The sequence below is a fragment of the Pteropus medius genome, unplaced genomic scaffold (assembly GCF_902729225.1).
Source record: "Pteropus medius unplaced genomic scaffold, Ma_sr-lr_union100, whole genome shotgun sequence".
NCBI lineage: Eukaryota > Metazoa > Chordata > Mammalia > Chiroptera > Pteropodidae > Pteropus > Pteropus medius.
Window position 1 is genome coordinate 26,837,234 of NW_024344240.1, and position 13,045 is coordinate 26,850,278.

At 37.4% G+C, this 13,045-nt stretch overlaps 1 protein-coding gene across 4 annotated transcripts in view; it reads right to left on the reverse strand.

Moving 5' to 3' along the window:
- Positions 1–13,045, reverse strand: part of FAM168B (family with sequence similarity 168 member B) — a 57,458-nt gene that overhangs the window by 26,842 nt on the left and 17,571 nt on the right. For all 4 annotated transcript variants that reach the window (XM_039869298.1, XM_039869296.1, XM_039869299.1 and 1 more), the window contains exons 2-3: positions 10,268–10,348; positions 4,807–4,890 (exon numbers count right to left, since the gene is read on the reverse strand). In XM_039869298.1, the coding sequence (XP_039725232.1) occupies positions 4,807–4,890; positions 10,268–10,337 (154 nt within the window). In that variant the 5' untranslated portion in view covers positions 10,338–10,348. The remainder of the gene's footprint in view (positions 1–4,806; positions 4,891–10,267; positions 10,349–13,045) is intronic.

The window sequence follows — 13,045 nt, forward strand, 5'->3', positions numbered from 1 at the left end:
TCATTCTCTATCCACATTCAAGGAAAGCAAACCTGTCTCCCAGGCAATTAAAAACTAAGCCTCAACAGGAACTTTACAAACTTAAAATACAAACATACGCACATACAACTCATAGTATCCAAAATAGACACTGCCACTCTGAAATAATTTTTAGACTCACCAACAATTCACAATAAAAAAAACAAATATATTCATTGCTAGGTTTTTCAAAAACAGTAACAGCTTTCAGGTTCTCCTTCCCTAAAAAGGCCACCCATACCAATGCAACATTGACAACAAAATGATCACGATCTTTCTCCTTTTACTTTCACCAATCATGTAAGTCACTGCTGGCTTACTTTCTCTTAGGGAATAACTCATGTTCTTAGATTGCTAACTGTGAGGTGCTAGAGCTTTCTGTATTTGAATGGATCATTTTTTCCAAAAGTACTGCATACCACACAGATTTCATATAATTTTGAGTATGAAACATTTATTCTGAAAATTGGAAAAATTCAAAAATATAAAGTGTGTGAGAGAAGGAAAGAGCTGTACCAAAACACAGCATCATGAAATTTCACAACACTAGAGACAAAAATATTATAGAGTACCAAAGAGAAAATCAGTTTATAGTCAATCAAGCATCAGCAAGAATGGAAGCTGGAAAACAATTAAGCAATGTTCTCAAAATTCTGGGAGGAAATAACGCTAGCCTAGAATTCTATGTCCACACAAACTGTTGATGAGACGTGAATGCAAAATAAAATGTTCCAGACATAAAGAATCTCAAAATTGTGACTCTCTCACACTCTCTTGGGATATTACTGAAGGAGATCCTCCACTAAAACCAAAGAGTAAACTGAAAAAGAAGAAAAGGAATCTTTCAACAAAAGACATGACATCTCATCACAAGGTTCTCTAAACCCTTTCTATGCCATACCTAGAAGAGCTAAGAAATAAAATGGCAAAAGTATTTTAAAAGTCAAACTACACATACACACCACCTACACTAGACATCAGCTTTCCCCACAAATCTGGTGGTATGAGAATCAGAGACAAATTGAGAAAGCGGGAGACATGATGAAAAACTTTTTAATTTTTTATATTAACAACTCTGATTTGCTCATCAGGTAAGTAGAAAGGCACACTGAGAAAGGAAATTTAAAAATTTAACACATGAAAACTCTGAAAGGATCCTAGGAAAAGATGAGAGCACAGCTGTAGCCCAGACTCAGGTCAAGTGGCTGAAAGCACTTGTAGGACATTGGCAGGACCTTCAAAGTGCTTTTTATTTTTTCATTCACAAATTTCACATACAGCTTTATTCCCAGCTTCACCTAAAAATCAGAGGCTCCGGCGGCTGACAACTATCTATCTGGCACCTATCAGTGAATGCCCCTTTAAACAAGGCAGGCACTCTACACAGCCACCATTCCCATCAATCCTATTACTCCCTTCTGCTTGCCCCAGCTTCTGGCATGGAGGAATAGCTTGAGAGCAGTCTTAGAAAAGTGGCAAGAAATGGCCCATCTCCCTGAGAGAAAAGAAACACATGAGAGAAGATGGATGACACATGATCTACAGGTAGGCCCAGAGGCACCCCAAAGGAAACTGTTAGCAGCACCAGAACTCTAAACATCAAGCTTCCTCTCCAGAAGAGCAAGGCACATTCTGGGCAAGGAAAATAGCTTTGCTGGCCTCAAATGAACCTGATATTCTTTCTGTGAAAAATCAAAAAGAGCTGGAAGTTTTTAGTATATCTTTACATTAACTTATACTCCATGAAGAAAATGAATACAAGTGAGCTACCCTGGAAAATTCTAGAAGAATGACACTGTATGGTGGTCTATGACATAATTACATATAGTAATAAACTATTCATGCAAAAAAATGAACCCCAATCCATTCCTACCACCATGTACAAAAGTTAACCCAAAATGAGTCATAGACCTAAATGTTAAACCTAAAACTATAAAACTCTACACGTAAACAGGAGAAAATCTTTGTGATGTTGAGTTAAGCAAAAATTTCTCAGAAGTGATACTAAAGCATGATCCATAAAAGAACATTTTAAAACTTTCTCTTTTAAAGACTATTAAGAGAATGAAAACAGCCACAGACTGGGAGAACATATTTGCAAATCTTATACCTGCTAAAGAACTCTCAAAACTCAACAATAAGAAAACACACTAAAAAACTGACATACAGTAAAAGATGTACACACTTAACCAAAGATGTATAAGTGGCAAATAAGTACATGAAAAGATGTTCAACACTAGTCATGAGATAAGCTCAAATTAAAACTATAATGAAATATCACTACATACCCGCTAGGATGCCTCAAATTAAGAATGATTATATTGTGTTCACAAGGATATAAAGAAACTGGACTCTCACACACTGCTCATGGGAACATAAATGGTACAACCATTGTGGTACACAGTTTGGCAGTTTCTTATGACCTAAATATACACCTGCTTTAAGAACCAGGAACTCCACTTCTTTGTATTTACTCAAGAAAATGAAAGTATATGTCCACACAAAAACTTGTACATAAATATTCACAGCAGTTTCATTTGTAACAACCAAAAGCTGCAAACAATCCACATGGTTCATCACTGGTGAATGAATAAGAAAACTGTGGTATTTACGTACAATGGAACACCACTCAACAATTAAAAGGAATAATATACTGATACACAGTATAATGTGGATGTCAAAATAATTATGCTGAAGAGCTAGCCCCTCCAAAAAAGTACATTCCACATGATTAACATAAAATTTTAGAAAACACAAATGATCTATAAAGAGAGAAAAGAGATCACTGATTTCCTGGAGCCTGAGTGATAACAAAGGGGCAGCAGAAAACTTTTGTTGGGTGAGGGGTACGTTCACTCCCAGTTGTGAGGGTGGTATACATTATATAAAAAGCTATTAAACTGTACACTTTAAATAAGTGCTGTTTACTATATGTCATTTATACTTCAAGAGAGCTATTTTAAAAAAGTTAAGGTGAGATGGTTTACGAAAGGAGATGGGTGGTGCCATCTAGCTGTGAAAAAAATCCAATGGGTAATAACATAATACTGTTGACCCCCATGGAAGGATATTCCATAACAGACCATGAAAGACAGATGCGAAGCTCCAGACTGGAAAGAAAGAGTATAAATAAAAGCTAGGCAAAAACAAAAATTATTTGGGAAAGAAGAGACCATTCCTGGGTGTAAGCTGAACAAAGATGATCAAAGTGGGAATGGAAAGGGAGAGATGGATAGAAGGAAGAAGTTCATGATCAACAAAATAGGAAAAATTCAAGAAAAGGACACTACTGCTGTCTCCTATTCTGTCGAAGTTAACTCTGTGAGGCTAAGGGTTCCGAAGGACAAAGAAGCACCCCAGTAGACCAGTGAGGCCAAGCCTTCAGGTCAGAACACAGACCACTGCTGCTGTGGATTCACAAAGTCCAGTCTGGGTGAATAAAGCCTGGAATGAGCCAACACCAGAGTGCAGGCTCATAGAGGAAAGTCCCACTAAATAATCTATCTTTACAAAGTTTGGACCCAAACCAATTCCACTTTCAATTGTTTCACTGATTTCCAAAATCTAAAAAAATTCTCATGTACCTTATGTAGAAAATAAAACTTTCTTTTAAAACTATAATCAAAGTGCTAGAGTAATCTTCAAAGAAATCTCTAAAATGACAAATGTTGGCAAGGATGTAGAGAAAAGAGAACCCTTGTGTACTTTTGGCAGGATTGTAAATTGATACGGTCACTATGGAAAACAGTTTGGAGATTCCTCGAAAAATTAAAAATAGAACTACCTTATGACCCAATGATTGCACTTCTGGGTAGTTATCCAAAGAAAACCAAAACACTAATTCGAAAAGATATATGCAACCCTATGTTCACCACAGTACTATTTACAAAAGCCAAGATATGGAGGCAACCTAAGTGCTCATCACAGAAAATTGGATAAGGAAATCATGGTATATACACACAATGAAATATTAGTCAGCCATAAAAAGAAAAAAAAATGAAATCTTTACCATTTACAACAACATAGAAGGACCTCAAGGGTATCATGGTAAGTGAAAAAGTGAGAAAGAGAAAGACAAATACCGTATGATTTCATTTATATGTGGTATTTGAAGAACAAAATAAACAAATAAAATAAAAACAGACTCAGATACAAGAACAAACTGGTGACTGCCAGATGGGAGTGGGGGTTGGAGGCCTGGGTGAAAAAGGTGAAGGGATTAAGAAGTACAAATTGGCAATCATAAAACGGTCATAGGAAAGTGAAGTACAGCACAGGAAATGTAGTCAATGATATTGTAATAACTATGATAGTGCCAAAAGGGTACTAGACTAATCAAGGGGATCACTGTGTAAATTATGTAAATGTCTAACCACTATGCTATACACCTGAAACTAATATAAAATATAAAATGTCAATTCTAATTGAAAAATTAAAATTAATATCTCAAATTATTAGCAACATGGAAATTCTACCTATTAACATGACAAGACGTTCTTTACTTTCTAGTAATCATAAATGCATGTCTGGTACAACTATTTACCTGTAACAACCCATGATTAGAATAAAGATATGTTATAGAAGGATATCATAAATAAAATACCTAAAGCTTTACACACAATAAGAATTAAACTTTTGTTGCCCTTTTTAACAAGGCTAATCTTATGAACCAAGAAATTAATTCAACCCCAAATCCTAATTCTATAATCACTCTTCTCAAAATCCACCTACCTTACATTCTCCCCCAGCTGCACAGACAAAGCCACCCAGCGCACACAGCCTGCATACCTGTTTGGAAGGTAGGATTTGCTCCAGGGTACATGCTGGGAGAGTAGGCAGGAGCTGCTGCTGCGTAGCCCATCGGGAAACCAGCTGGAGAAAAACACAGAACAATCTGATGTCACTACCTGAAGGAGTAACATGATTTTACAACCAGGGCTCCCATAGACCCGTTGTTCTTACTTTCTTCTCAGAACTCCAGACTGACTTAAGGAGCCCAACAGCACTATGTAGGCTGAGCAGTTTGTCGCTAGTTGTCTCTTTTCCTTAGAATCATAATCATGTCTTTAAAACCTATTAGTAAACACTTACAACTTTCCACAACTGAAAAACTTCGGCAGAAACTGAGTTAGAATGAAAAAAAAACAAAATAAAATCCCAAGCTGAAGTCCAAAAACTCTTCATACTTCTATACTTCTGGCAGTTTTATTCTAGATTCTAACCCCATAATTTATAATTCAGCAAGAGTAACAAGAGTACTAAGAGCATCATGTGCTGAAGGGGCTCTAACTGGGACCAGAGACACCAGGAACTAGGAAAAAGCCAATCTCACAATCTACTGACAAGCGACCTGATCTTTATTAACACAAATGAAGAATCCTTCATAAAACTAAACCACAGTCACTAATAATTCATGTGAACACAAAACATCAAATAAGACAATAAACATCAAAACCCTGGCCAATAAAAGGAGAGTTATGTAGCAACATTATGTAAAATATAAAAAAAAAACAAACAAGGCAAACCTCTGTGACTGATAAGAAATGTTTCCTAGTATCACGGAGTTAACAAAGCAAAGTGAACACCTGCATTTTTATTCCAGAAAATAACCTGCAGTTTAGTTGTGAGCTGCAGCAGCACTTTCCAGGGCCAATTCTGCCTAGTGAGGGCCTCCTCTCACTGCCAATCCTTTGCCCCAGAGCTCCCTGCTGAGCTGAAACTTGAGCAAATATGTATCACAGTCCTGAGGCTATCCCTACCAAATTCTACTACTTCCCCACTAGATCTTTAAGTGTTATATTCCTCCAAAATATCTGCATTCCTAATTCTACCTCAGAGTCCACTATCTTTTGTGTTAAAGAATAAATTAGAATGTATGGATGCAGTTGGCCTGGGGCCATGATTATGGACTGAATGTTTGTGTTCCCTCCAAAATTATGTTAAAACTCTAACCCCAATGTGATGATATTTGGAGATACTCAATTATAACCATTTCACAATGTACACATGAATTAAATCATGACATACACCTTTTTAAAAAAAGCATGCTGTACAACCTAAAATATATACAATATTTGTTAATCATTCCTTGACAAAGCTGGGGGGAAAAAAGATGTGCCTAGCAAAGGAAGACATCCAATGGACCAGCTATGATTTTTAATACACTGTGTATTATGCTCAACATAGGAACACTAGGCATGCCAAGAGACAGGACCATATGGCTGAAAAACAAAAGAAAAAGACAAATTGACAATAGAAACAGACCCACAGGTGATCAAATAACTGCAATCAGTCAAATTAACTGTTAGTAGTATGCTGGAGAAAGCAGAAGACGGAGAAGAGTAAAAGACTCGATTCAATACATGGGTTTTATAGCAAATTAGAGCAGAATTAGTAAATAGAAACAGATCAGTACAAAGTATCCATAGTAAAGCTCATAAATAAAAAAATGGAAATATAAATAAGGATACAAGTGACATGAAAGAGACTGAAATGATCTAACATACTTATAAATGGAGTTCCAGGAAACAGAGAGGGGCAGAATATTTGAAGCACTACTGCTACTGCTAGAAGTCAATCCCCAAGAGTCAAGAAGCTCTGTGAGCATCAAGCAAAAGAAATACAAAAATCACATCTAGTCATATCATAGCAAAAACAAAGATATTTTGAAAGCAGTGGGGAATGGGGTTTGGAGGTAGAGGAGGGACAATTATCTTCAAAGAAACAATATTGATTCTGACAGAAACCAGAAGACAGTACAATTATACCTTTAAAGTACAGAGAGAAAGTAATTGCCAATCTAAAATTGTATACTCAGTGTGGTAGGCAAAAACCAGCATCCCCGCCCACCAAAAGATACCACACATCAAATCCCTGGAACCTGTAAATATTACCTTATTTGGAAAAAGGGCCTTCATGGATATATGTTAAGGATTTTGAGATAAGATCATCATGGATTATGCAAGTGGGCCCTAAACACACAGAAAAGGAGATGAAGTGACCACAGAAGAAACTGGACAGATGTGGCCTGTCACAGGCCACATGTCAGTGAATGCTGAAAGCCACCAGAAACTACAAGAGGTAAGAAAGAATTCTCCCCTCAAGTGAGGCCCTGCTGACTTGACACCTTGAATTTGGACTTTTGACTTCCACAACTGTGAGAGAACAAATTTTCATGGTTTTCTAGCCACCAACTTTGTGGTAATTTGTTATAGCAGCCACAAGAAACTAATACAATCAGCAAAAATGTGCTCCAAAAATGAAAGCAAAATAAAGACACTTTCACAAACAAAAACAAAATTCACTGCTAGCAGACCTGCAGAAAAAAAACAAAACAAACAAAAAAATGAACAAACACACAAAAAACTAAAGTGAGCTGTCCAGGTTAAAGGAAAATGATCCAGACAGAAACATGTAAATATAGAAAGTACTGAAGAGCACCACAAATAATAAATGTGTGAGTTAATATAAATACTGTTCACTGACTGCATCAAATAAAAACAATAATATCTTAAGGTGTGGCAACAATAAACAAAAGAAGGGGCAAAATGTAATCTAGAGTCACCACTAGAAAAGTAAAAGAATTTCTAAAAAGTTAACAGAAGAAAAATTGTATAAAAAATATTTGATTAATCCAAGAAAAGACAAGTGAAAAAAGGCTATTAATTAGAAAATAATGAGACAGTATATGTAAACCTAATTATATCAATAATTACACTACTATACTCAAAAGAAGTTGAGAAGTGTTCCTTCTTTTCCATTAAATATAAATTTTAAAAAATTATAGACCAGCATCTCTATTTGCTGGTAAGGATATAAAAGTACTTTCCTTTTCTATACTGTCTTGTTAATTTTTGGTATTCAAGTAATGCAAGCCTCTAAATTCTGCAGGCACATTAATTCCCTATATTGACATTCCCTACTCTACTCCTGTTTAAAATACCCAGAATGGTTACTAGTTCCTGCATTGAACCCTTGCTGATACAGAGTTTTATGAAAGTCATAAAAATCCCAAAATAATAAAAAATAAAAAAAAATTCGCAAGATGGATGTAAATAAGGAGAAACTATATATAAGATTTTAAATTGCTTTAATATTACAGAAATTTTCCTTTAAATGTAATTTCATGACCAAAAAATTCCTTAAAAACATGTTTTACTCCAATGCTTTTGACCAGAGGTCAGAGAACTACAGGCTACAGGACAAATGTAGACAACCGTCTCCTTTCAGAGTGTATCAGCGCTGAAACAAACACTTTCACTCAGTATTGTCTACGTCTCCTTTCGTGCTGGAAAGACAGGTGAGTAGTTACAACAGAGACAGTGTGACCTACAGAGCCTCAAATATATACTAACTAGACCTTTACATAAAGTTTGCCAATCCCTGCTTTTGACCAACTAAAGAGCAGGTACAATGTACACATCTCAGTATTTTCGCAGCTTTGCACAGAACTGGTATATGACAGGCAATTAATGTTTTATTATATGGACTATCAGGTAATGCCTATTTCCCTGGCTCTGGATCCACTCCAGTCTCTTCAATAATTTAGCATTCTGCTTAAACTAGTGTTAATATTTTGAAGACAGTAGGTCTTATCAGTAAATTACTTTTTATCAGTTCTAGGAAATTCTGCCACTCCTTTTCTTCTAGTCTCTCTACTCAGCCCTTTTGGTGCTCTTAATTCTCCTCAAACTTCTCATTCTAACATCTCTATTTCTTAACCAGTCTATTTTCCCCTTTCTTTAGACTAGATTCTGGTTCTCTCTTTAGTAGTGTTTTACCTGGAATTTAACCTGAATTTTGTTCAAATGCCTTTTTTTTTTTCATTTAAGTTCCAGTTCGTTCTTTTTTGTTCACCCAGTGTCTTATTCACCCAGTATCTCGTTCCCCTCTGTTTTCTTTTACATCTTCGGTTATTTTAAACATGCTTGCGTGATATGGTTTCTCATTCTTTTCCTGTAGTCTGTCATGACTGGTGACTCTTGACAATGACAATACGTTTTATAATAATTTTGCACTTTTAACAGAAGTTTCTGGAAAACTCTCGAAACCTAGATTGAGAACATATGCCTCCACTGAAGTTCTGCATTTGCTACTGTCAGGTACTACAGGCAATATTGCAGGCTGAAGACTATTTTTTATGTTAGTTTCTCATTATGGATCCCCTGGGAAATGCAAGTAATATAAAGTAGAATCTCAAACATCCTTGCATGGTTATTATTCTTAGGAAAGATTTTTTTCCTTCCCACAGCCCAAGCAGAGACCAATTTCCTTCTGGGTCAGTGAATGGATTGTTTCAGTCTACCTCTTCACTGAGTCTGACCCATGGAGGAACCAGATTAATGAGAGTTCCCACTCCAACTCCCAGCCTCACAAAGGTCTACGGCCTCACTTTTTGCTCCGTGTGAGTTGTTTAAACCCACAAATAGCAAATGACCCAGGACAGGTAAATCAGCCTGATGGCCAAATGTGCTGGTTTTTACTTGTAGACATTTCTTTCTTCCAAGTTCAATTATATATTTTTTAGTGTTTTTTGTGTGTGTGTGTTTTATTCCATTTTCTAGGGGTTTTTTATCAACAGGGTTTTGAGGTTATCTGTTCCACCATATTATCAAAACCGAAAACGAAACTATAACATTACAAATAAACACTCTTTATTCAAAGTCACCAATTAGGACAATCATTTGATATTTCTGATCAGCCAGTTCCTATCCCCTCACATTTTGCTTCACTCCATCTCTCACAGTCCATGTGTGACTGTCTCCAATAAGGGTGGGGAATGCAAGTCAGACCTAATTTTATCAATAGACTCCCCTCCCTGGCTCAAGGATAGAAGCTGAGTCCAATCAGAAAAAAAGCACAGGACTGGTTTGAACAGAGAACAAGAAGGCCCATCAGGCTTTCTTATAGAAGAGATAAAGAGGCTGGCAGCCAAGGGACTGATGGGAGAGGCTGAACATAGGGAAACCAGGACGGGGAGAAGTGTGACCTATGACCAACACTGAGCCAGTACTGAGAAAGTAATGCTGAGCCCAGGAGGTAGAGAATTAGATTCTAGTCCCAAACCACTAGAGCCAACAAAGCTCTTGATTTTTCAGTACCATGATTTTTCAGTTCCATGAGCCAATACATTTTCTTCTTCATTTAAAACACTTTGAGCTGGGTTTGTCAACTGAAAGCATTCTTAGTGACACAGAAATTTACCAAGTGTTCAAAGTTCAATAATGAAAACAAAATTGTACTTGCTTACCTGGATAACCAATTCCTTTGGCATTTGCATAGGGAACCCCAGAAGAACCAGGGCTATAAACAGGATTCATGGCTTCAAGAACTAAAAAGAGGAAAAGAAGTGATTTAGTCACTTTTGTTCTCAGAGTTTTCTCCAGCATCAGTCTCCAAAGAGCAAGCAGCAAGAGTCCTTCCTCTCCTTTACATAAACAAGGCATCTCATGCTGCCAACCAACAGACAAAAGTAAAGTTCTAATAGGCACCCACCAACTCTATTATACCCATAATAGATATGTCCAGCAACTCTATTATACCCATTCAGTGTTCTATCATTCATAATCTTTTTTTTTTTCCTGAAAAGTTCAGGAACTTGCACAACTACAATCATTTTATCCCTTCCCCAATAGAAATAAGATTATCCTTAATGTCTCCAGCAAGCTCCTCTGAATTTTATAACCAAATGTGTTCTTAAAATGTGAACTTAATTAAGACCACTGAGTATTCCTCATCTAGTAAAGTCACTCACTGATTTATGTGGTAGCAAAGATTAAAGCAATCTTAAATATAATGCTAAAAACAGCGAAGGGGGTGGGAGCAATAGGTAGTACATGAGAACTCTCTAAATCTTCTGCTCAAGTTTGCTGTGAACCTAAAACTGCTCTAAAAAATAAGGTCTAAAAAATAAAAATAGAAACACATAAAAGGAACATATATTTACTTGTTCAGCCTCTCCTACCACATTCCCAACTAGAAATGTAGGCCCATGCAGTCACGGAACAGGACTTGGTCTTATTCACTGTAGTATACCACCAGCACCAGTAAAATTTTTTAAAAATTATAGACCGGCATCTGTATTTGCTGGTAAGGATATAAAAGCAATGTCTGGCATAAAACAGACATAACTACTTGCTGACTGTCTAAAAAACACACATACCTCAAAACACTCTGGATATCAAATTCCATCAGAGACAAAATACAAAACCTTCAAATTTTCAGCACACCTAACTCATTTAGAATATTCACAACCAAGCAGTTCAGTTCACCAAAAAAAATACACACACACACACACACACACACATTCTTAGCCTCTGTAACAAATTCTAGTCTACACTAGGAATAAATTGGGGACATCAGTGACTGGGACATTTACTACCTGAATAACTGTCTAATTTTTTTAAACTTCTAAACCAAAGGCAGATGCAAATTTACCATGTCATCTACAAATAGAATTAAAAGATAAGTCTCAACCCATGCTGTCCAACAGCACTTTCTGCAACCATGCAGACAGATATTCTCCATCTGTGCTATCCAATATGGCAGTCATTACCTAAAAGTTACCACTGAACACCCGAAAAATGTGGCTAGTGTAAGATCTGATTTTTTACTTTTATTTCTTCAATTTAAATTTAGTCACATGTGGCTAGGGGCTACCATATTGGACAGCATAGGTCTATAGAACAGGCTACAAAGAAAACAAGGATAGGAAGGCATATTACAAGTAAGCAAGAGAATCAATTGTGTATTTTTATCTCACAATTTAAGAATAAGCAAATTGGCAACTGCCAATCCCTATTATCCTGCCCTTTAACTCATTCTTGGTGGATCTACAACATAAGAATTGTGGAGTCCCTCACATATTTCATCTACTTTTCTGGTTCAACTGTCACCTCCCTGAACTCAGCCAGGGAGGAGGTCAAACTGGGAGATTCACCTTTTCACTGGTGACCTGCCAGTGCACATTGGTCACTTAATTTTCAGGCGAGTGGTTATCTACCTCTTCACGGGTCTTCATCTCTCTTGTTCTCTAACAAATCCTAGCACTAGGTCAGAAGACTCCTCCACCTCCTGGCCTCGGGTATTTCTATACTAGGGACACCCAGCTCTGAAAAGACCCCTCTCCTCTATTAGATGGATTCCTTGTCAGTGGGGACCACAAGGAGCTGTTCCCTCCCTAGAGGTTTTCCACTCGCCCTCCTCACTTTCCCTGCCGTTCTTATCCTCTTCATCATAGGGAATACACACCCCCTACACCCTCCAAAATCACCCCCCTTGGCTGCCTTTTAAGGAACCTAGAAACCTCATAAGTGTCTCATTTTCTATTATAACACTGCTTGACCATGACACAAATTAGATTATGGATCTCAATGACCTGAGAATGGCACCTTTGATTTTTAACACATTAAGACCTTGACAACTTTTGTCACTGCAACGGAAAGTGTCTGAAGTTCCCTATGTCCAGGTTTTTACTCTCCACTCCAGACTCTCTCTGTAAATCCTGCTCTACTTAAGATTTTACTTCTTCATCCCAATCCTCTTCTATTAACTCTGAAACTGACACTTCTTTCCATCCCACTGACCATGGTCCATCACCCTCTAGGCCCTCCTCATCCCCCACCCCCATATGCTCCTCTTTCAGCAGACCTCCCAGATGACTCCCCCACTCCCTCTTACCTTAACCCTTCGGCTCTCAACTTCCTCACCCCTTCCTTTAACTCCCCCCGCTCACAATGAGTCCAGCTTAGATCCCTCAGAACCCTCCTTCTCCACCGCTCAAACAAGTTCTTGGACTCACCCCCAGGAAGCTGCTACTGTTTTCCCTTTAAGGGAAGTTGCAGGAGCCTAGAGTATAGTCCACATTCATGTCCCTTCCTCTCTGGCTGATCTCTCTCAAGTTGAGAAAAAGTTAGCGTCCTTTTCCACTGACCCCACCACTTAAGTCAAAGAATCTGAATACCTAACTCAATCCTAGGATCTTACCTGGCATGAGCTCCACATAATCATTTCCTCCTCTCTTTCCACC